The sequence below is a fragment of the Cygnus atratus genome, chromosome 7 (assembly GCF_013377495.2).
Source record: "Cygnus atratus isolate AKBS03 ecotype Queensland, Australia chromosome 7, CAtr_DNAZoo_HiC_assembly, whole genome shotgun sequence".
Taxonomy (NCBI): Eukaryota; Metazoa; Chordata; class Aves; order Anseriformes; family Anatidae; genus Cygnus; species Cygnus atratus.
The window spans coordinates 230,277-256,587 of NC_066368.1; the positions used below are offsets into that span (position 1 = coordinate 230,277).

Genomic DNA, 26,311 nt, shown 5'->3' on the forward strand with positions numbered 1-26,311 from the left:
AGGAAAAATGCTCCTAATGAACTCTTCTCTTGTGCAAGAAGGGATAAAATGTTTTACTGAGATGGGTGAAGTGTACTTTCTAACAGGAAACAATTAACTCACTTTGGAGTGTTACTGCCTTTCAAAGCTGTCTGTCACACGCAACTCTGCTTTCCAGCTCATTTTTGCACATAGCAAACACAGTGAGTATGCCCTGCTTCTGATAATGCATTTTGGTGCTACTTTAGGCATTCTGGCTTCTATGGTTAAGACATTTCTGGTAGTGTGGTAGAAAGTGTGACATCATCCACTAGGAAACAATGGGGAAAAAGTAAACTACCTTGTATTATTTTAGTACAAAAAAGGTCATTCTGAAAAAACTATGCATGCTATGTCAAGACTTATATGCAGATATCTAGGCAAACTTTATCATGTTTCAGGGACTGGGAAATACCTGCTATTCGAAGACCACTTGTTCTTATCTATTAGTTGTCCCCACATTTTATATCACTGAATTGTTTCTAACACAAAATGTTTTGTTGGGATGGAATGGGATGGAATCATAAAGCATTGATGAGAACTGAGCTCTTTATGAGAAGAGCTGAGATACAGGTGTTGATTTGGTCCATTTTGTTTTTGAATTCAGATATGAGTGCTCACGTACTCAATTTTCAACTTTCAGTCTGTCTTCTTTCATATAATATTGAGAGAGAACTTCAAAAGGTGAAAAATCCCAACCACTTTCCATCAGAAAATTATTTATTACTTTCACATTTTCAAATAAAATGTTGGACTGTTTTGCCTTTAGCTCTGATGTACTTTCAGGTTGTTTGAGATGCTTTTACAAGATGCAAGGACTGTGCATGTAGGTTGCCAGTTCAAACTTTGAGTACTTTGAAAGGTGTAAGGCCAAAGATATAAATAAAAATATTTTTATATTTTTATTTTACAAGGTCCCAACTCAGCATTTATGTGTGCTGGTACATGAACAAGATCTCAATAAAATGTCATTTGACCAATCAAAGTATGACATGTAAGAATCAGCATATGCCATTGCTAATTTTTGTCAGCTTCCAGATCATTAGTTTCTTCCTCCAAATTAAATTACCATTTTATATTTCCCTCAATCTGAAAGGGAGATTTGGGTTCCCTAGGTCTCCTCCTAACAAATGACCCCATGTAATTTATCTTCATATGCTCATCTTGGGCAGCAGATAGTTAAAGCTAAGCCATGAGACACATTGCTGTTTGAATTAAATTAGCTGCTTCACGTGTACCAAAATACTTATAAGCCTTCATGATGCTCTGGAGCTAACTGGCCATGATATGCATCTCACTTAAGCCAAATCAGGAGGGTAAACAGAGTCCTGCAAACACAGTAGTTAAAGTACAATGTGTTAAACAGCTGCTACTTGCAAATGCTACACTAACACCATGGTGATCAAACTAACAATCAGAGTCAAAGGTGACAATAAAAAGGGGGGTCACCCGGGCAATTCAGTAGCAAAGGGTAAGAAGCGTAAACAGGACTCAAGCCATAACTCCAGTCTCAACACAAAGCAGGAAGGTTAATGACACGATGCTTTTCTCGAATCTTTTTTTATGGATTTATGTTGGGCATATTGTTTTTTGGATTAACAAGCTTCTTTAGAAAATCACTGTGCTGCTGTAATATATGTCGAGAATATGCTTCAGAGTTAACATTTCTGCATCAGCAGTGCAACTCTGGCCTTCTTCTAGTAAAAAGAAAAAAGAAACCCAGAGCTTTCTTTTTTTCCAGGGAGCAACTGGCCACATCTCTTTTGCCTAGAGTGTTCCCCATAGTGAAAATCCTTCCTCATTGATTACAAACATCCCACTGCTAAACCACAGTGATGATGTGAACATGCATTACTTCTTGTTGTACCATTACGCCTACTGTCTCAGTGCCCCTTTGTAGGGTATTTAGCCTGTCTAAGAGTGAGAGACTGACACATAGCTAATAGCGACCGGTATGACACGTTTTGCTGTTCAATAAAGAACGTCATGGAGAGACCCAGCTGAAGAAAATGGATTATTCAGCAATACTAATGCCTCAGTGAGCAGACAATAAGTGATTTTGCTCTATTACTTTAATAACAATAATGTCTTATTTCAAATGTATGTAATACTGCTACTATTATAAATGGATAAACAAACAAAGAATAACATTGGCGTATTGGGAATGACCCAACAGAGGCTTGTCTCAGCAGAGCAGTCTGATGTTACCGTATGTGACTGGGATTGAGCTAAATGTCTTCTCTGGGAATGTGCCTGACTTAGGGTAAGTCACTTCTGGGCAATGCTTGTACAAATTCTAATACAGAAAACAAAAATTACTGCAAAGCTGAGACAACAGGTAGGAAGGGGTTCAGGTTCCAAACAACAGGCCTTTTCAAAAGTACTTTCAGACCTCAGCATGATGCGTTAGTGGAAGAAAGAATACTGTTAATGACCCAGGTAACAGCAAAGACCATAACCTTTTCAGAATTTGCTTTACATGTTTCTTGCAGCACTGTTCATAATCTTCACCTTACACACAGCATACAGTAGTATTCACTGCTTGAAACTTTTTGTCTTCACTGATTTTCTTATTTTCCTTTGCCACAATTCCTTAAAACAAACAGAACTGCATACTTGGTAAAACTATCCAGTTCCTCACAAATTAAAGAAACATCCTATTTAATTCAGAAATTAATTGAGAATGATGATGAGAGCCATGCTGGTTTAATCCAAGGAGAGAAATAGGGATAAGAGCTGTTTGAAAAATATTTTAATGTTCTAGAGAAAATGGCAGCTGTCTTTTCTGCTTTTATCTGGGAAGGGGTTTCCGTGCCCCACCCTCGGATGCTGGAAGAACCTGAACAACTACACAAACGTCCTGTGAGAATTTGTTCCCTGGGGTCTGAGGGATCCACTGATAATTTAAGATAACTGACCAATACCTAGAAGGTGTTTTATTTTTTATGAATGATTATGAAGTATTTCTATTTCATCAAAAATGCACAAATACTACTTCATTGGCAGTAAAAAAAATGTGCTATAAAACTAACTGATAAAGCAAGGATAAAAATCACCTAGTGGTTTAACAATTTTTAACTTACTCAGGTGCCTAATTCCCCCTTCTATGAGACAACAGGACCCAAAAGCATTACTCAGGTCATGTTTTAGGCAATGGGAATCCTGTTTGCTACACAAGTAGTGTACTGATAGTTGACTTGTATGCTCTGAAAGCATACTGGGCACCTGGGGAGGACACTGATAAGTAAAGGCAGCCCATCAAAATCTTGCCTTCTCATTTCCCATGAAAGGGCAACAACTGGAATATGTACAATGGCACCAACAGGGTTCAGTACAAAAGGCAGAACTGTTCTTCTTTGGACTGCCTCTTCTGAAAGGAAAGGACAAACAAGTGCAAAAGAGCTTTGCTTCCTGCAGACTAGCTCACTCTCCTGTGCAAATTAGACCAGAAAAAATATATGTATAATTATGCAACCTACTAGAGTGAAAAAAAAAAAGGACAAAAAAAAATGTCATGGGACAAAATGCAAGGGTAGAGAATAAATAGAATATAGACTAAGCAGGAATCTGGAGGAATAAAGTACCAGATCCAGAGAGAATTCCAAAAGAGGAACACTCTTCCAAAAGCAAATGAGATCAGCCTGTCCCCTGGTGTGAGGTGTCAAAGCCAAGATATTGTCAATGCAGAGGGTCTACTTGAGAAAAATATCACACAGAGGTTATCTAAGACACAAACATATGTCCAACCAGTAAATTACACGACAGCCTAATGCAACAACAAACAAGAATAGGTCACTTTAAGAGAATGATTAATACATGAGATTACTGTGCATGCAGACTTATCGGAAAACAAACCTTGTAGGTGGGTGTGAACCCTTGCTAAAGTCAGTTCCTATCTTTGCTATACAACAGTTACAAGAATAATTATAATAATTAATGGAGAGCAGTGATAAAGTTAACAATCGCCCACCTGTATACTGCCTGACCACAATGTCGTTACTTCTTTTTTCACACCTACTGCCTTTTGCAATGATTGCTGACTACCACAAACTTTTTCAGCCTCATGCTGGGATTTCTGTTTGCTTATGGCCAGGCTGTTCAACTTGTGACTGACAGAGCTTACAGAGTTTAAAATTCTGAATTGTATTTTGTCTCCAATGGCTAAGGTTGCTATGGGCTACATTAGATTACAAAGGGTAATGAGATGAAAACATGAATATTCACTATATAAAGTAAAAGGCCTCAAAATATAGCAGTATAGGAATGGGTGAATAATGTCTGAAAAATACTCTGTTAGCAGGACTCTTCCTATTTTGGACAGCAAACTTGTAATGCAGCCTGTGGTTTCGTATTAAGCTGTGATTCCTTTTCCAACTTACCTTTGCTTTTGACAAATTTTGGGAGGGCTGAGGAAGGATTTGCTGTGGCTGAAGGCAGCATGGTTTGTTACTTTTCTTATTCTCAACCCCCAGGGCAGAGAAATGATGAAAGGGGTGGACTTTAAACAGGCTAACCTCTTCACTGAGAAAAGAAAAACTGACTCTGTTTTCCTTTCTGGCTGGGGCAGACTGCTGCATTTTCTGCAGACATCACTCCCTTGGCACGTTTCTGGTGATACCGACTGTGAAGTGCAAGAATGTGCCTGGGAACCCCTCTGGGCAGAGACTGCTGACCTGGGGCCAAAACGGCTTCAGCACACACAGGTTGAGCTAGCAGGTCAAGACTTTTTTCATCAGAAATTCATTCCCTGCATCAGTAGTATGCTTCTCTGTGATGTATGGCTTGCACAGGCTGGTAGGCTCATACTTAAGGAATTAAAAAGAACTTGGAATTTAAGAAGAATTTAGAAAAAATACTTAGATATTAAGTGCCATGCTGAACAGAGAGGAGATAATTGACAACCCTGCAAATGAAGCAGATGCTGTAAGTGCCATGCTCAGCCAGGGCTTTGTTCTGAATGTTTCCGGGGGGATGACTGCCTGGCCACCATGTATACCCTCACTGCCGCAGCAGGATGACCACGCAGGGAGGTATGAAGAATTGACATAAAATCAAGCAGGCATATGTTCTTAACTAAATTACAGTTTTGCACTGGAGAAGAACAATAGTTGTTCTGTTTGTTTTTGGTTCCACAAGTACGCCTGCAGAAACGCTATTCTTAGTTGTGAGTAGTAGGAGAGTTAAGAGGTTGCCTTGGAACCCTTCCCACAAACAAAATCGACTGGAAAAAGACTCCTGAAGCTAACATTCCCTAACAGAGTCTGCCAAGACCTTGTGGAAACCTACTTGCATATTAACTATCAGGAAGGTACTGTGTTGCCTTAATACCATTGATGTGATAGCTATAACTTTCGTTTATAACTATTATATAAATTCCCATTAAAGTATTATTACAAGTATGTATTATATGTATTATGATCCATACATACCAACATTAATGTATAATTAGTAATATTAATGTATTTATGTAAAATCCAGCAAATTCAATTTGCACATTCCTCAGTAGTTTGAAAACTTAAAAGTGAACTGTAGTTTCAAAGGGGTAGGAAAAAATGCCAAATGGCAGATTAATGGCTAGATTAAAAAAAAAAACACTGAAGTGGTGATTCTGAAAATTGTAATTCACCTGCCATCTTATCAGCTATGCGAATGCTCTGGTCTCCACCCCTAGAATTGTTTTATTTATTTATTTATTTATTTTGTTTAGTGTCTGTTTGCTGTGAAATGCAGAAGCAGCCCTGAGAGCAGAATTCATCTCTGTCCCTCCACTTACAAGCAGATGGCTGGACATGGGGTGACAGCATCATCTACTTTTGTACACTTTTACTCCCCTGAAATAGCTTTTCAAAATGTAAAATTGACTGTTCTGGCTTTTGGTGATTTATGTCAGGGCTATAAGTTTATATTAATTTAGCTACACCGTGTTTCTATGTAGTCTTCCACAATGGATAGTCAACCTAACACCTTCCCACAAAGGGTTTAAGCAAAGGGAAGTCCTCTCTCAAAGCATCAAAAAGCACAGAAGATTTGCATTAACTTGTTATGGAGGGTATCAGCTCAGTTTCAGTTAACTTTTAAACACCTAATGGTGAAAGACAGCTGTGCAGCAATGCTCTTCTTTTCTCCATGGTTGTCCAGTCTTGTCACATAGAACAATGCAGGGCAAGAGCCCTCTGGTATTTCAACTTATTTAAAGAATTATCTGTACCAGTTAATTAAAAAAAATAATATTTAAGAATGGTCTTGAATCAGAGTACAGGATTCCACAGGATTCCACTTTCTACAGAATTAAAAAGTAACTTTTTGTTTGGCACTTATAACACCAATATTTAACTTTTAGGAACCATTAGCACTGTGACTGGAAAAAATAAGAAACGATTTATATAAAATTAAGTTTTTAAAGCAGTTTTTAAAGAGCACGATTCAACAGTAGCTGAAAATATACAGACCTTCCTTTTTGCCAAGACCTGTAAATAATGATTCCTGAGATGTTTTCTCTCTCTTACAAGTGATAAGAGTCAAGTGCTCTCACTGATTATTGGATGTAGTTTACAATCAACCGAAAAGAGATGGTAACAAACTATACAAAGGCACACCATGCATGAATTTTGCAGAGGATAATGAAATCAACAACTGTCAGTACAGTGGAGGAGAATTAAAAACTACAGAAATACTACGACACATATTAGTTTCATTCAGCATTGTGCAGTTAGAAAATTACTGAAAAAGGCAATATTTTTATTATAACTTATATTGAAATGCTATCTCAGTGTAATGAAAAACTGGAAACAAGAAGGCCTGGCAACCAATCAGTTTTAGGTCCCCCAGTAAGAAGATACAAATAATACAAAGAATCTTTTTTTTTTTTTTGGTAATGGACAATTTGCATTTTTGCGTACTCTGCAGCAAGAGTGGTAACTCTTACCTATCACACCTGTAAAGTCTCATGAAGGTCAGTTCCCCTAGTGTTCAAAAACGGGAGATTTTTATTGATACCTTATAGCCACTTAGCAGTTGTTGTTGCTGGCCAGCCCAGCTCACCGTTGCCTTGTCATTTGTGTCCCACAGGTACCCTGTTCCTGCACCCAGGCTGCCTGCTCGCCCCTCGCCTGGTGGAAGAACTGGCGCCTGCCCAGGGCCCTGCTGCGCCTCCCCGGCTCCAGGCCACTGCTAGCAGGGAAGAGCCAAATTCTTCACGGGGGTGAGCAGTAACAGGCTTGTCGCACCCAGCATGACGGATGACTTCTTGAGCACAGGTGCCATGAGTTTACTGCTTGCATTGTGCTCTCAGCGATGAAGCACAAGGCACCAGGGTGCTGCTGGTTCAGCTGCCCAACATCTACCCTGAGCTGACTCTTTCTCTAAATGGGAACCAGTAAACAGTGCAGTATCATAATGTCAGGCAGGACAAATGGTGCTTTACAAGAAGGTATTATAACTTCCAAAATGGAGTATGAAAATTTTGGACAACGGCTTGCTTATTAGAAGGTTCATCTAAAGAGCAAAGTACTCTGATTTCCTTTAAAATAAATTCTTATCAGTATAAAAGTATATGCCTACACAACTGTCATGGCTTCGCTTCAAATTCACAGAGAAATTCACTGTAAAAACACTAACAATTAATACTGAACAATTAAAATATGGAAAATAGAAATTAACTCTGTTGATTATTACAATGGAAGAACTGATTTCAATTTTTAATGAAACCGAGCATATGCAAGAATCAGATTTGATTATTTTCTCAGTTCATGCTCTAAGTACATAAGACCTTACAGGACACCAAAACTTCCAAATACTTTCCAGAACTTCCACTGATGTTGACCACAAAATATCACTGACTCGAAAGGAGTAAAGCTTTCAACTCCAAGCTGCCTATGGTAGTGTATCAATATGATCTCATGATAAAATTCAGAGAATAAACAGTTTATGCTTATAAAAAACGAATTTATAAGTCACTTAGTCTGTTGCAACTCAAACGGACGTGACCTTTTCCATTTATCTCAATTATACACTGAATTTCAAACATGCTTTTTGAGGGGAAAATTTACAAGTAAGCTGGGAATGTAACTGTGCTATTGATTTGTAGACCTCTATGCAAATTAGGCAATGAATTGTATGCACAAATAATGAAGCTAATAAAAGAAAGAAAAAATTGTCCTTTTTTTTTTTTTTGAGATGTGGAATGTACTACTAAATGTATTCAATACATTTTATCTGAGATACTCTGCCTTCAGTCATTGGCCAGCATGCCCTGCTGTAAGACCATAACACTATGGATCAAGAACAGAAGTAGAGAGAGTAATTCATAGATTGAATCAAGGGACCATAACTGAAATATCATGTACTCTCTGACTGAGTCTTTAATTAATACAGACTCTATTGTAAGCTTGCCTTAGTAGGGTAATCTCAGATATCTGATTTGAATGTGTGAAATGAAGTACAGAACCCAACACTGATAGAATTGTATTAATGTATTGTATCAAAAAACACAGGATAACTTAGTTGTTAACTATAATAATTTATAACTTAGATTGGTCAGAAATTTCTATAACCCAGGCCATTAATGCCCACATTAAGAAATACTGTGTAAGCAAATATTGGAGTAAAAGAGAAAGACAAAAAATGAAAATAGTAGAATGGACTTTTTTATCTTGATAAGTTTTTGCTCAACTTCATAAACCCCAAGTTTTTATATTTAAGCATTTGCTTGAAAAAAGCAAACAAATTCTGAAATACTACTTTAAGGCTATCATTACAATTGCTTACAGGTTCCTTCTAAATTCAAATGTTCCCATATTAAGCTCATAAGCCTGACATAAAAAGTGACTTTAGATCTCTCTCTGTCTCTGATTCCAGTGAAAAACGCTTTGTTTGTTGCATTTGCAGAACAAACTGGTGTACCATACACTCTGCAGCTAAGAATACCAAGAAACCTAACGAAGTAGTTTCTAAAGATACAGTAGCGATCATATCCTCCTTTGTTTAAAAATAGAAAATCTAGTATGACTGGATGTATGAAAAATCTCCTACATATTAAGCTTATATTTGCAAACAACATATAAAAGCAGCCAAGTAATTTTTTTCTTTTTCTCAGAAGAAAAAAAAAAAAGAGGGAGAAATGCAGGAGAAACACAGGGTAAATTAAGCCAAAACATTCATGTTGTATTCCTGATTTTTTTTTCTAGGCTCTAGGTTGAAAAGTCCTACAACAACACATTGCTTTTTGCCCATTCAAACTATCAGAATTTACAGTTAATAGCACATTGGTGCAATTATTTCAACATAAATAATGTTATTTCTTCCAGGAAGAAAATCAATGTGCTTTATTTCATGAATAAAAATAGGGCACTGATTGCAGCAATTCTACCAACAGTGAATCCAGTTCTGCGGTACTCCACTTAGGAAAGACACTGGTGGCTGTGAAAGGATTACAGAACAGAAAGTAGGATTCCCTTGTCATAAGATCCAGAACACAAAGGAAGGATGGATGAGAAAAAACACCCTAAAGTAAAGCTGATCTGTTCTTTGAATATGCATTAATTTAGCTTGTCAGTTTTACATCTTATTATTTTATCAATATTCTCATAATAGATTTTTAACTTTTTTTTAATCTGCTTAAATTCAAAGAAATTTCATGTTATATAAACCCAGTGTTAGCATCTTTTCCAAACAAAGTGCCAGCTTTCAGTATATAAAAACTTAATAATATTTATTATTTATTATCACTGCTATTACTAGTTATACGAAGGAAACAGAGTGAGTAGCAGGCAAAGATGCATGTTTACTCCTTGCACTGCTGTCCTTTGGCACAGCTGAGAACAGCTGCGGGGCTGGTTCTCTATGGGCCTTTGGAGGCTGAGGAAGGGTTTGCTGTACCCCCAAGTCACACTCTCCAGTCTGTTCACAAAGCTCCCAAAGTTGGGAACAGGATGGGAATAGAGAGGGAATGAGTAAATCTGGAAATGAGCCTTTACAGCCATTTCCCAAGAGCTGGACAGGGTTCCTGTTCTGAAGTGTCTGATCCACCTTGGAAGGGCAGATGTGGATTTGCAGATGCTGGGGTGAGTTAAGGAGCTAGTCTATGCAGAGCTGCAGAGGTCAGCATCCTTTACCGCTGCAACGCAGTGACCACTTGAATGGGAACAGCAATCAGCATGACACCAGCACGCTCCACAGCGGTTTGGAGCAGGAAGCGATGAATACCACCAAACCCGAGTAAAGTAACAATGTGCTTGGGGAGGGGGAATCCTATTACCAGATTGGCCAGAACTTCTGTCTAGACATCTATACATTCGCAAAAATGTTATGGCAAGAAGTGGTCAGGACCTTGGTTTTTCATCTGACTTGGAAGGCAACAGAATCAAGAGTAGTATGACGGCTGGCTGCTGCCCAGGGAAGGGGTCAGCAGGGGCTCTGGAGACAGGGCGCCTGCCGTCCTCCATAGAGCTCCCCCAGATGCCCAAGGCAGGCGGCACGGGGAGAGAGTGCTGCAGGAACAAGGGGACCCCAGCACGGGACCTGAGCCCATCAGCTCCTGTAATGCAGATCCTGGGGCTCAGGTGCCTTGCCTTTAACTTTGCAAGCCAATATTGTGGTTCATGAAATATTTCATCTCTGATATTGGTGGTGTGCACAAAACAAAACAGAGACATGATGCAGATTTGGTTTTGATTTTGCAAAGAAACAAAAACAAATAATAAAATTGAGAAAGAAGGAGTTGGAAGTGGATAAGTTGCCAGCAGAACTTGGTGACTGCCCTCCTTGGTGGCACTGTGGCCTCACAGTGCTTCTCCTGTAATTGGTTATTGAAGTCTGAAAGCATGCGGGGGGGGGGAGGAGAGACTTAGCTCATATTGAAGGATACTTTAATTTCATTCATTATACTGATTAAAAACCATCAAAATCTGGGTTCCATCCACAGTCTGGACTACCACAAGGACTTCTGGAATGCAACATTTTCATCTGGTCTAGCTTTTTTTTTTTTTACCAGAGCTTCATCTCTGGTGTAACGCTTTATTTAATATTTTAAAATAATAACAGCCTCATACCGTAGATACAGTTGCTTAAAATGCTAATGGGATCAAAATACATCATTTGGATGTTAATGCTCTGTGTCAAGTATTCAGATACAGAGGCCGTGGAGAGAATAAATGCAGCTGACTAATGTTTTAATTTAGTTCCTCTTGCTCCCATTAATTTGGCCCTCTCCCTCCACCGTCCTGATGCTCGCTGCTTGTTCTATAGCAACACCAGCAGTTCTCAAGTGCAGCTCTCACAGCCCTCTTATTTACTGCTGTTTTAACTTTTTGCAAACATCTTCCATTTTCTCCCAAGATTTCTTCACATAGTCTTATATTATGCCCCTTCCAAGCTCCATTCCAGCTGTATTTCAATGAGAAATGGTGCTACCTTACCTGACGGGGGTTCCTATGTACTCTGGCACCCGTCATCTGACAGCAGCAGTTGATCACTCTGTGGATCAGTGCTAGAAAGGGACACAGAAAACCTTTTTCCTAGTTACCCCTTCTGAGAAGGGCAAGACCAACTCTCTGTCATGTTCCTGTGGCCATCTCACTCTTCCTAGAGCTTTCCATCACTTTCCATCAGTGCTCCAGATCATACTCGCCCAGTCCTCCCTTTTCTGCAGTGTTGGCTCATTGTCTTAGTCTCTCGGCAATTAACTTGCTAAAGCTTTCCTCTTCCAGCTTCTTGTGCAAGTCTTGGCCTCCTTACCTGGAGACCCAGCATTGGCTCCAGGCTCCACCTTCCCAAGTCTGAGTTACGCCTTTCTCTGCATGCCTACCAGGTTGCTCCTGCACAGTAGGCACATGTAGGAACAGTTTTGGTTCCAGCTTTTGTTTTGTTTGCATTCTATTCTTGAATATTTCCCCCCGCCCCTTGCTCCAATTGGATGTAAAGGGGAGAAGGGTTCATTTTATTTGCAAGAAACCTAGCCACTAAAAAATAAATATCTAATGAGATTTTGATGTAATCTGTGAACATCAATTTTTCAAAGCTAGGCGAAAGGTTCACATCATTTCACAGAGTTCAAAAGCACAACTTAGATACAAAGACTACTCACACCAAACTTCTGATCTTTGATCTAGAGCAGAATGACACACAACCATATTAGCAGAAAGGTCTGAAGAATCTGCAAACCATTCAAGCAACAAGATATTTTTGCCAAATCTGGTTGTGGCTGAGAGGTCTACTTAGACTTGCACTTTGCTTGCAAATTGACACACAGTTTTGTTTGACTTTTTCCCAAGAATTTTCATTCTTAGGTAGAAAACCTAAACCCAAGGTTGGTAAAGCTTTAAGTAAGAAAACAAACAAACAAACAAACAAAAACAACAACAGCAACAACAACAAAAAAACAAACAAAAAAACCCCCACAAACTTCTCCCCTCGCCCTGAAAATCCCCTCCCACAAAACTGGACAGAAAGTAGCAAAAGCAAACACAAATGACAGAGAGCTTTAAAAATAAGATGTGTTCTCAATTTTGCCCAGCCAGGCTGTTTACATACAACATGTGCCATGCAATTTGCTTTGTAGGCCAAAAACTTAATTTGGGACTTCCTACAACTGAGGTGACAGCTGGAGTTTGAGCTATGCAGTCACTTATATAGACCGAGAAAATGTGTTTGTTTTATCGGACATCATTAGAGAAACTGATCTTAAATAGAAAGTTTCCACTGAAGACTAAAGGAATTGATCTTCATTTTAGAAAAAGGACTAAGTTGGTGAAATCCAGCGGAAGAATATTTCTGGTAAAAATAAAAAAAATTATTTTCCCTCACCTCCTTTTACCCCCAACAGGTACACAACTAATGAAATACACTCAGAGATGTACACACTGCTGGTCTTCTGTTATCATACTCAATCAATAAGAACAATTTAGAGCACTGGTAACCTCTCCATGCATACTTCCACTGCCCCAAGGGATCAATATAATCAGTATCGCAGATGGCTGGTGAGAAGTAATGAGATTATGATAACAAATAGGCAAGCTTTCCAAATTTTTTCCTGTTGTATGCCAAAACATCACACCTTTCTGTCTGTTCCTAAAGGACAAAATAGCAATATTCAAGAATATTGTATTAAATATAAAAAAAATAGTTTCCTACATATACCCCTACAACGATTTCTTGTAACTTTAACTTTCTTGTAACTTTACTATAGTTTTCACTTTTTCTTTCCCTTAAAAACAACTGTGAGACTTGAATTCTTTACTCTTGGAAAGGGTCTACACACATTTTAAAATGTATAGTATTTTCCATATATTTCCCCTGCACAGGACTGCCATTTGCAAAAGTCTTGGTTTTATTTTATAACAATACTTGTATATTCATGGCTAAAATTCATCTGTGGAATACATCAGATTAAAATCATGCATGCATATTAAAAAAACAAATATATATAGTCTATATAGTCCATATAGTTAATAGTCTACATAGTTATATAACATGCTTACTGAAACTGAAAAAACAGAATCTCAGTTCCTGTACTCTTTCTTGCTGCTCCCTTTGGAGCCCACCTTGAGCAAAGGCATTAAGCTTTTCACCTCCACTTCAAGTCTATTTCCATTGAGTCCCATTTGCTAGCCAGTTTTCAACAGCTGTAGGTAAAGATTGTCCTAATGGTTACAATCAAGTATTTTAATAGGTTATCTGGCTTTAATGCTTAACAGTAGCTGTGCATCTCTTAGCATAGAAGCATGTCAGATTTATTTCAAATGCAGCTATAAAATACAGCATCAGTGCAATCCAAACAATGAGCTATTGAGCACAATTTATGTAGTCATTGAGGGGATGTAGGAAGACTGTAAACATTTGTGAAGGGAATGAAGATCATTATGATTTCTACAATATGTATAGGAACACTCACACTTTACCTGCTGCACTAGTAACAGTTATGCTTTAGCTAGCTCACTAGCTAAATAAATGGATTATATATGAATCTTACCTGGGAGGAAATGAGATGTCCAGTTCATACAATCTGTCTTTAAAGACTGACAGCTCTCTGTCAAATTCTAAAAGCTATAAAAGATAGAAATAAATATATTCACTCTTTAATGTTGAACTGAAGCAGTCTAAACCCACTACATTTTGAAAAATGACATAGACTTGATTAAACAGCTTGAGCTATATCCCCTTACAATAGTTTTTAAAACAATGCAAAACACTCAATACTATTCTGATATATAAACAGTTCATTGAGAAAAGTGTACAAAATGTTCCTTTTCATCTCAGTGAAACACGTAACATTGGCTCTTCACATCAGTGACCTGTATGTACACTTACTATTTCAAGATGGCAAAATTTTTAAAATTTTATTAGCAACCTTTTCAGAGATAAACCAGGCTAGCATTAAAAGAGTACAGCAAACTGATATGCTAATCAACCCACAAAAATGCCAGCAAAAGTATCATATTACTTTATATTATCTTTAGCTCAGATAAGAAGGTACAATAAACACAAGGATGTGCAAATCACTCTTCCTAAGCAAAGACAAGCAGCATTTTTGTACACCTATTTTGGGCGGTGCATGTCAGATAGCAGAAAAAGGGAAACGTGACAATAGGTAAAATGTGTTCCCAGGCAGCAGCCAAGATGTAGTACTGGAAGAAGGTATTTCACAGAGGTATTCATAAGTCTAGATTTAACGTCCTGTATAAATATTACTTCTTGCCAAATTTGTTTTCCCTTGACCATGACAGAGGAAATAAATGTCTGTAGGCTTTGTTCATGAACACAAACCTGCTCATAACAAGTCAATAATAATAGTCCATGCTAAACCAACAACTGTTCTGATGGACACAAAACCTTATTTCAAAACCACGGCTGGTGTTAAGTCTGACATCCAAGTGAATTAGTGAGGTAAAAAACAAAAAGCTCATAATCTACTCTGTTACTGGCTGTCGTTCTGAGTGCCACTTTCTATTTTGACAAGCATGTCATCAAAACAGTATCCTGTATGATGGTGGCGTGTTTGCCCACTGTTCATTAATCATGTCCCATCTCACAGCTGTGCTGATACCATTGTATGAATGGCAGAGGTTCCCAAAGAAATTAGATTGTGTCCCTCTTTCTCCTCTGCCACCTCATAAATCATTCCTGAAACGTGCAATTAGCAGCTACTTGTACACATTAATTATCTGTGTGAAAGGCAGCTACCTGAACCACCTGCACTGCTGATTAGCTACCTCTCCAAGGCCCACCCGGTTTTCTTCCATTTCTAGTTGCTGTGTTGCTTTGTGTATGTACTTCTACACACAGATGCAAAATAATGGGTAGCTTTCCCTATTTCAGGATGCCAAACTGACACCAAACTTTGAGATGGTATGCTAGTAAAGATGTAACAATACAAATAATTGCAGTTAATTTTTGCATATTTTAACACCTGTTCAAACCTCCTGCTAATCAAGATGTTTGGATAAATGCTTATAAACATCTGTGTGGGAACTTGCATCTCATGTATCTATCTATCTAATAATATGCTCAATCCTAAAAATGTTGGGACAATTCAGCCTGCTCCTATGAAGTAATATCAACACACTTCAGGAAAAAATGATTCATCATGCATGTTTCCAGACTGTGATCCTTTATTTAAGTATGTATAGATAGATGTGTAGCCACTACATATAAATGCGAGTTGGCTATGAAAACAAATGTCACTTTTCTGTTCCACATGTTCCCACTTGTTTAATTATCTGTCCAACATGAATCTATCATAGGAAAAAAGATCCACTATCCCCAGTAAAAATGTTTATTAGAAATACTTATATATTAATACAATACAAATACTTTTTTTCCCTGCTCTTTCCAAGTAAAAAATATCAGAGCAGGAAAGTGAAGGCATTGGGAAAAAGAGGGCTATTTCTGAAGAGTGAAACTGCAAGAACTGAATAAAAGAACAATGCTCCATAGAACACAATGGTATAAATTACTCATGAGCATTCCAAGGGCTAGAGATGTTAAATAGAACCATTGTCCTCTCACACCAATTCACACTTTCAATTTTATACATTCAGATTGTTATTGCTATAATGATATTTGCAAACTAAATGAAAGCCAGCGTTTGGAGGACTAAGTATTCAGACATGCATTATCATTCAAAGAAGTTTCTCTGATATTTTTATTTGCTGCAGTTGCTTGTTTAGTTGTGACTGTGCTATGCAGATGAGCTGCTGACACTGGTGACAGAGGACTGATAATAGGAACAAGACTATTATGTGCTGGACTCTCTATCTGTTCTCCAAGTTTTCCCAGGTAAATGGACATCATTAAACTAATAATGACAAAGCCAAAACCTCATGATGACCTAGCTGAATGTCTAAGCCCAAGAACGTGCCTAAAAGAGACACATAGGGAATGTTCATTGTTGACAATGCATCCTCATACATAAAACAGTTAAATATTTTAGCCAGAGCAGATTATTTGCACATATTTTTTATGTCTTGCTGTATTTTAATAATTATTTAAATTTAACAAAGTATTTTTTCCTAGATATTAAGTGACTAAGTTACAATAGCTGTGACCTTCTGCACAGATGTGTCCACAAACCACACAAAGGGACATCTGCTCATTCTCATGAAGTGAAATGGCAAATTCTTCATGTGTTCAGGATGGTGTAGTGTGAACCCACCTAAGAGCTTTTCTTTATTTACCTGATACCACTTCAGATAGTGGGAGAGATGAGGGCAAGAAATGATGAAAATTTGAATTGTGCATTTTGAGAAAACTCAAGTTAATTTTTCAGTAGAAGAGCATGCTCTAACCACTACTTTCTTTTTGATATTTGTCTTAAAAGCACTTTGGTTCTCATTCAAGCCTGCAATCTCAAAACGCAAGATTACTGGTGAAGAAAACCTAGGCCTTATCACAACTATAGATGCTACTTTCCTTCAACCCAACTTGAAGAGAAGGAAAGAGACTTGACACAGGCACCAATTCATTACATCTGCTTTATGGCAGGTACGTACATGGGTGTCTGGTGCTCCTTAGCACTACAGATAATTAATGAAAATTAATGTACGCCACCTGATACAGAAAAGCAGTCAAAATATTACAGGACAATGTCTTTATTTCTAAAGCATATGCACTGTATTTAAAAATAAATCTATTCATGGATATTTTCAGCACAAATTTCTCACTTGCTTACATATGGTACATTAAACAGCATTGTGAATATCATTGCCATAGCAGTAAACACGAATATGTCTGTTCACTCTAAATGACTTAGAAATGACAAAAAAAAATCAGTTTAAAGCCTAAAAATCAATATATTGTTCCATTTAATTTACTAATTACATGGTCATCTTTAAGAAGCAAACCTTTATGGTGTTACATGATGTTGTGGGGTAATTTGAACAATTGCATAGAGATTTTAAAATGCTGTGTCTGGAAGCTAATTCTAGAACTATTTGTCACAAGCAGTTCAGAAGACTTTTCTTTTTACTTTTTTTCCCAAACTCAATTTCACCTATGTATTCATACATAAAATATTGCAAGGATTATGTAAGGGCTGTTTTATCTCTTCTAACCATTGAGTTGCTGATATTCCTACAAGATATTTCGTTTACAATATCCAGCTACCAGCCCAACATGAACATTTGATTAACATCTTCCAAATGAAAATGCCATCCATACATGTGAGTAATACAACTGTAGTTAGTTGATACTCCGTGAGACAAAGAGACAATACACCTCGGGGAATACAGATGCAGCATGATTAAGAATGTACAGAGTACACATCCACTGGCCTGTGACTGTGACAAAAAAAAATCATAGGGAAGAATATTGTTTTAAAAAACAGGTTAAATCTATCAATGGGATTTCCCAGTCTGAAGTTATATATTTTTGTTTCACAAACTGCGTGAGCTAAATACTTCAGTTAGTTTGCATACTCAAGCTCCTATTGACCTACATGGGAATCAACTTGATATCAGTGAAGTTCTTTGCACAGAATTAGAGAATGATTGCATTTGCATTAAAGGATATTCCCTATTTAATAAGAGTAGAATTAAAAACCTTTATGTCTGTTGCCTGTATCAGCTGTGGTGCACATCACCTCCCAAGGGAATTATCAGAACTGTTGTTTTTCCATCCTGCACAGGCAGTCTGCAGAACCCGTGTGCCAGTGGGTAAGACAGGATTGATGGCTCAACACTGCAATCTTTCCTATTGGTATTCCAGTGAACTCCCTCACCCCAGGGCTGGAACCGAGCTCAGTCCACTGTCCTTGTAGCTGCTGGGGCTGTATATGGAAAGCAGTGGGCATTCTGGCCAAAGATAACATTCATCTGGAACACTAAATGTGGGTATTGTTTAGCTTGATAGAAACCAAAGGCCTGTAACAGAGTTTAGCCAGTTGTAGAAATCAAGGTAATTTTGCTTGCTTCAGTTTAAAGCAATGAGGCACTCTGAAAAGGTCAATGTCCATCGGTATGCTTGGTAGGCCACCTTGGCTAAAATCACACAAGTATGAACCCTTTAAAACAGGGCAACTTAATTCAGTCATTGGAGTAGAACAACGGCAATTACTCATCAAGACCTACAGACCAAAGTCAGAGCATTGTTAGATCAGAAGGTGATATTAGCAGCATTTATCAAATCCATCTCCAGGGCCCACCAGAGAATTCACAGCTGTGAAAGGGAAATGAAGTTTCAGACCAAAAAAAAAGTAGATAAGCATACAGAAATGACCTCAGAGAATTAAAATACATGGACAGTGGTCACTGTAAACCCCTTTGCCAGACTTGGATGGCATGCACTTTTTTCAAAAGACTTCGGAAATACAGCAATCTAATCCAGCTTTCCAGCTGAGAAAAAAATATTTAGAAACTGATTCAGCAGTCTACTGACTTCAAATAAACGTCTGTGGATATACTGATCCCTCTCTATCTGTGAAAATGTTACACACAACTCTGCTCTGGCATTATTTAAAGCTACTGTTTTCTCTAGCTTAGACTTAGTAAAATTATCCATTACTATCTATTTTGAATCTTAATTTTCCTTTTCTCATAAAGTCATTCTTTAAAATCAGGTTTCATAGCAAAAAAAAAAAAATATATATATATATTGAATATAAGCACACCACTTAACACTACTTTTATATATCATTGCATTTCTGCACATTTCTGAGAGTCTGTCTGTACATCCTGAATGGCAGTGTTGTCAAATCATCAACTCCACATGAATGTGGATATATGGCACACAGAAAAACTGCACCAAATATACTTTTCTTAGCATTAGAAGAGTTAGGCACAGGTGGTGCCAAAGGCTCCCTGTGCCTGTACTAAATCAGAAAACTTTTTATTTCACTGGAAGTTCACTCAGAAAAACGTTTTGTTCTTGTTTTGACGATATATGTGTCTCTCTCAGGAGACATTCTGGCACTTTAAAGGACATGTATATTTTCAAGCAAGTATCCCAACTTTTTCAGAGAACTGGACTGGAAAATGTATTTTAAAATAGTATTTCTGTTACATGTTACATCTTAAAATGTTTAGAAAGAACCATAGTTTCTCTTGAAATCTATTGCTCCCCTAGCCTGATTTGCACTGCAGGGCCCAGGCAGAGGGCTGTGCTCACACAACCTGAGTCCTGAGCACCACACGGGCACCACTCCTTTCCTGGTGGAGAAACACTGTGAGAGCGGCTGTGGAAAAGCAGCGGTGATTTTGATTTCGGTGATTGATTTGCAAAGTGGTGATGTGTTCAGTTGTTGGGTAGGGCAGAGTAAGCACCTGGCATGCTGCAGAGGAATGTGCTCAAGAATCGGGGCTTTCAGCTAGCAAAAAAGGGCCTAAGACAGGCATTTCTAGAAGTTCATGTAAAGCAGCATTTTTCATTCTGTAAGACATTTAGTACCTTGTTGGTCCCGTAATACACACACACATCAACACCGATTTGGATAGAACAGCTCCTTCAAACTTCTCTAATTACATACCCCTTAAATTTTCCAGCAGAGTTTGTGGCCCCTGTTGAAATATCACATGCTTGTATTCTGCATATTATCCTGTTTTCCTTAATTGTCCTGTCTGGACCCTTAGAATCCAAGTACATTGACTTCACGCTGAAACCACTAGCATGGATAAGCTAGCATGGATAAGCATGGAACTGCTAGCAGTTCCCCAGTGCTCAGTCATCCCTCTGCTCAGTAACACGCAGCAGAGTCCAGATCTCATTCTGGGATATTTTGGTTGTTTTAAGAAAACTAATTCAGAATCCTGTTGTATTATTCAGGTAATTAGTTCTCAGTAAGGAGACTACAGTTAACCACGTGCAAAGAATAAACTAGTTAAGAAGTTAAAAGCACTCAGCAGGGTAGAGCACAAACTCTCACCACGCAGCAGCAGTTATCCCCATTCGCATTCTGCTGACAACAAAAGGGCCACTGACATCCCCAGAGCTCTTCACCAAAACTGCTCTGCAGAAGCAAATTGCATTCTGTCCCTCAGCTCCACAGTGCCTAAGGAAGAGCCCAAGCATCCAAAACGCTGCACGTATTTTCACTGCTTTCAAACACTGTGACTACGGCTCCATCATCCTGTGCCCCAGCATGCGCACCCAGTACTGACCAACTGCGCACCCAGTACTGATTGGGTGATCCTTTGGATACCAACGCAAGGTGAGAGCAGCCACGGCGAGCAGCAGTTCTCAGGGACTTTACCACCCGGGGAAAGTCTGCATGCACTCCACTTATCTTCTAATGGCAAAAAGTGGCTTTTGTCACTCCCTCTCCTGGGATTCCTGTGCTTGCACTGATTTAAAAAAAGTAACTCTGCAAAACTGCATTTATGCAAATTGCCTTTTTTCAAAAGTTTACAGAAATAGACACTTGAACATTATTGTAATTCATAAACTGAACAACAGCTTGTAATATATGCCTCCTTCAAAATGTCAAGAAAGACTGGGTTGTTGCCAACTTTAACAATAAAAGATTTTAATTAGGAGTATCCTGCTTGCAAATGTGACAGATCTAGTGTATTATTTTGTTAAATTTTACATCTTTTACTGTGAAACGTAACATGGATTTGTACCACCAGGCAGTTAATAGTGGCATGTGTTGTGCTGTCAGTCTGCAACTGCAATTTCAGAAAAGCACAAAAACACGTACAACACAGTTTTAGTATTGCAGAATGATAAAAAACCTTTTCTGAGTAAAGACTAAGACCCTCGCTTCTCAGCTGGGCGAAACTCGCACTGAGGCTGAACCCCCTGAGCCAGGCCCCCGGCAGGGTGGGCTGACCTGCGGGTCCTGTGGATGGGCTGGACCCCAGAGGCGCTGGTGTGACTGGTGTCCTGCTGTGGGGTCAGCGGCCCTGCTGCCCCTGCAGGCAACCGGGCACCCTGAAACATCACCCGAGACTTCCAGACACCTGCACTTGCAGGGCTTCTTTCCCAGAGGGGATTCAAATTCATACCCTTACATCTTTGGAATTGCCAGAGCCTGCTGGCAGGGCTGCCCAGGAAGGGGCAGCAGGGCGTGAACTCATGTCTGCTTCCTCGCGACTGACATCCTGCTCTCATCTCAAGCCATATTTTTTGTACAGAAGTATCCTTCAGTCTTACATCTCATGTAAAACTACAATGAGGTTATCAGGCATGCCTGGAAAATGTAAAAGGATTTGGCTGTTGCAGAGACTCAGGGTAAAAAATATTAAGCACCTTTCTATCTTTATTTGGATTGCCAAAGACTTCAGGCAAGATTTGAAAGCTCAGGTTGGGTGCTTTTCTATATGCGCAAGTATTACCTGTAAGGGATGACAGTGAGATCCATAAACTCTTGAGGACCATAATACAAATGCAAACAGTGCCTCTCTGGATATCCTCTTGGATCCCATAAAGGTTAAAAGGAGTGCCCTTAGGCCAAACCATGTTAGCAGATCATGCTGACCACAGGCTAGATTACAGAGCGCAAATACAGATGTTGGATTTGCTCTTTAGACAATACTTAAACAAGGGCCAATGTCTAAAAAAATACATATAGTACACCTGAATTAGCCTTTGGACTTGCATTAGCTGTGTAGAACAGGACAAGAGGACAAAGGGTCATGAAATATGATTTCTACCTTTGTAATGCGGGCAAATTCTACAGCTGAATAATTTGTTTATCTGGACCAGAAATTTGGCAGTGAACAGCTAACATCCAATTTGACTCCTCCTTGCAATCTAGATGTACACTAATATTTGTTAGTATGAAGAATTTATTGGTAATATTCCCGATCTTTGTCATTACTCATTCTGCAGTGTATCCAATGGCACGTCAACTAAACACTAACACTACTTTGCATAAGCAAATGCAATTCCAAGCATGGGAATACCTTTTCATGAGTAAAGGAGGAGAGCATAAAGCCATTTTCCTACCTGCATCTTTATGAAAATCAGGCATCTCAGATGACCACCTTAAATAAAAGAGGCAGTTTCAGGATGCATAGGATTTCCTTATGACCAGTCCTAGGTAACAATGATCCTAGGCAATCAATTTCTTTCCTCCATCCTAATTTGCCCTTATACATCATATTCAAGATTTTATCTGGACAAGGGCTGGTTGGCTCAGTGGATAAACCTCTGCCTTTTCACCTCTGGGATCATGGTTCAAGTCAAACCCTGATGAAATGCACTTGATCGTCCTAATCTAGTTCTTAGTGGACAGTATTACCATTATCTTTAAAAGGGTCAGAGCCAAGGCCATTGGGAAGAGTGCATTGTGCTATATCTTGTCTGTTGATTAATACATTTTCAGTGATGCCAGATCCTTAACCTTCATGAGTGCACGTATTCTCACAAAAAGCTTAATAAAGGTCCCTGATGGACTAACCCTTTCTTCTAGATGCCCATATCCTTTCAGGATTTCCCAGGAATATTAAAATAAAAAACACAATCAAGTTACTCATCATTTAAAAGTATGTTTGCCTCAACTGTTTGTAGAAACACCTCTAGGTTAATTAGTATAATAACAGATCCCTTTTAATCATTTCTTGGCATAGGGAGAACAAGACCTTTATAATTCAACCCATTTTTATAGCACATTACAATTTTCTTCTCATATTTTATCCTATCTGTCAAAGCTATACAGACACAGAATAAAGGGAATCTACCCTCAAAGACTGATTTTGTTGTTCATAACATAGCCATTGAATAAAGACAGTGTTCACTGTAGAAATTTACTGTTCGTTCTCTGCATTATAAGGATGACTAAAAGATATTTGACCACTGATAACATGAAGCTCTTTTTTTTTTTTTCATTGTAATAATAAGGTAATAAATAGAACCACTTCCATTTTGTGGTATATATAGGCTGGAGATCACTGTGCTTTCCTGCATAACTATCTTGCATCTGTTTTGGAATTAATGCTGACAGTGTGTGATAATGCAACAGTGTCCTCTGAACTATCTGATTACCCCTGAGTAACTGGACAGCTGGCACCCTCAGTCTAACTTCTTCTACCTCCAAGTTAAGAGAGGCAGGGGAGCAGCTGACAAAAAGGACTGTCAGGGCAGGCGTCTCTGTGAGAGCTGAAGCCAGCAGCATAGGACAGGCCACCTGCTCAGGAACAAACAGGAAGCAGGGAAGGCCAGCGTAAGGAGATACATAATTAGTCACCAGTTTCCATGAACATCAACGGACAAAACAGATTATGATTTTAATGGAAATAACATCACGTCTAACTCTTAAGAAAATTAATTCACGGACTACTTTCATTACACAGTAATGGTCAAAATCTTAAGGACAATACATTAGTTTCCATCTGGATTGATTCCTTAATATGTTTAATATGAAATATATGAATGTATGACCCATTTCTCATTTCTGACTGTGGTTAAAGATTATAAAATGATTCCTAATGATTTAATCATTCTTCTGTAGTCATAAAGAGTTTTTAAGGTCTTCTTCTATATTTATTTAACTGACTACTGAAGAAATAGTATTTAACTCGTGCTTCTTTTGCATAGATCAATAACATGATCACTATTTTTCACTAAATTATTATCTCTGCCTTCTATTTCTGTTGAGTATTTTAAAATTAAGGCTGAACTCCCAAATAGAAGATTTTTTTTTGTGAAAAAAAAAACAAACAAACCAAAAAGCAGTTATAGCCTGATTCATCACAAATGATTACGGAATTTGAAAAAAATGCTGTAAAAGTGTAGATTTATTCATGAACTCCCTGCACAATGCTACTCTCCTGAAACCACTGGCATGATAATTTTACTCAATTGAGAGTTGGCAAATCCAAAGATACATCGAAGTTTTGTGTGAATGACATATTGGTGAGTGTGGGGATAGTGGACAGCACTGCAGATCCACTCAGGATGCCTGTGCAGAAGGCTTAGGCATCCCCCACATTCTCACTTGTGCACGAGTCCCTCATGCTCTTTGGGTGGGTGAGGAACAGGGGCACAGAAGAGGTGTGGCTAGGATGTGGTCAGTTACCAGCCAGAGACTTCCGCCTCTTGAAGGGTGCAGCTCAGATTAGAGATGCCTCATTTCTTTGCCCACCATTCACAGGAAAGTCTCCGGAGCAGAACACAAACAGTGCTGTACAGCACAGCTTGGCTGTATGCTACTGTCAAAGTCACAGGTGTTAAGCTTTTTTTTAACTCAAAAGCAACTCCTTCAACTGTAATTGTTGTGACACTAAGGTGAAATGCTGGATGTTGTACCTCCTTTCGTCCCACTTTTTGCATTTCGATTGCCATTCTGTAACTCCCTTCTCCATAGCATCTAGACATGGTAGTTCTGTAGCAGTTACTAGAGTTATGCCCTGGTTCATCTGAGGTACTACGAGCTTGACGTACAATTCTGAACATACAAATTAAGTATCAAGATGGGTTCTGCATTATGTTACAGCTCCTTTCAAGTAGCTTTTCTCTTTTTTCTGTCACTAAACAGTTTAATAAATCTGGGTGTTCATTTCTTGAAATAAAATGATACAGAATTGTTATTGCACTTCAAGGTGATAAATACAGATAATTGCTAAGATAAATTTGGAATAAGCTACGTATAAGTCTGGAAAAATTAGACCTGACAGATGACTGCATGAGTTTCAAACTGAATTTCTGTTAAAGAGATAATTTGTATCTACATCATATTTTTCATAAAAATACTTATTTCTATAAATGTATCTTATATCTATAAGATTCTTTTTGTTGATTACAATGTAAAAAAGAAGGAATAACTGTGTATGGACAATGATAAAGTAGCCTGTTGATAATAAATATTTGTCAGGTCTTGTCACATCAGTACACATTCCACTGTTACTGAAGAGACATCACACTGACAAAAAAAAAAAAAACACTCAAAAAATCAATGGATTTTGAGCTAAAGCAGTTGCTAAACACACAGAAAACATCTTTATCCAACAGCCATAGTGCTGTGAAAATTCCCAAGCCTTGCATTGGTACAGCTAAGGAAAATTTAATCTTCCCAAATACTCATCAGGGCACTCCATCCTGCAGACCTGACAGCCCCACTTATAATTAATTATACAATTTCGATGGGAATATCGACTAAACAAAGCTATAAATCATAGAAAAAGTCAATAGGCATGGACACATTCAATCATGTCCCGACCAATGATTACTACTCTTAAAATACAATAATTATTTTCAGGAGCCAGCTTGAATTAAATTTCTGTCAGGCTGGTACAAGACCGGCGGTTGATGAAGGATGCGATGGATTTTTTGGGTTGAATTTGGCACAGAGACATTTATCCTTTTAGATAGGTAGTTTGTTTTTAGTGATCACGGTGCTGCGTGTTTAACTAGACCATGAAGATTAGATTATCTCCAATGGCTCATTATATCGTTTATCTTTTCCTTCCATGTTTGATCTGGAAGATTTCCTGCTTCTTGATGCATGAATGAAATGACTGCTGATTTTGAGATGGAATGTGCTTAAGTGGGAATCTGCCCGTGCTTTTGCACACTGTGTCCACATATGTAAAGCCAACCAGCAGTCATCTGAGTACCACTAGGGATGCGGTAAATGGCAGCAAAAAGAATAGCTTTGCTCAGCTTCAATAATGTATTGGGGAAAAAATCAACATGACAAATATTTGAGTTGTTTCAAAAAAAGCTAAAATATAATAGCAATAGATGCAGAGGAAAATCGTATGATTTACCTATAGAAAGTGGAATTGGGATTAGTGTTATTACTCTGTATTAAATATCCCCCAAACTGAAAAACATCAATGAAAAAACAATTGCTACGTATTTCCCAAGGATTTTTTCACCTTCTAAATTAAAAACAAACAAACAAAACAAACAAACAAAACCTTAT

General features: G+C 38.3%; 1 protein-coding gene across 1 annotated transcript in view; it reads right to left on the minus strand.

Moving 5' to 3' along the window:
- Nucleotides 1-26,311, minus strand: part of INPP5A (inositol polyphosphate-5-phosphatase A) — a 253,893-nt gene that overhangs the window by 12,671 nt on the left and 214,911 nt on the right. The window contains exon 12 of the mRNA XM_035547561.2: nucleotides 13,985-14,058. Within this exon, the coding sequence (XP_035403454.1) occupies nucleotides 13,985-14,058 (74 nt within the window). The remainder of the gene's footprint in view (nucleotides 1-13,984; nucleotides 14,059-26,311) is intronic.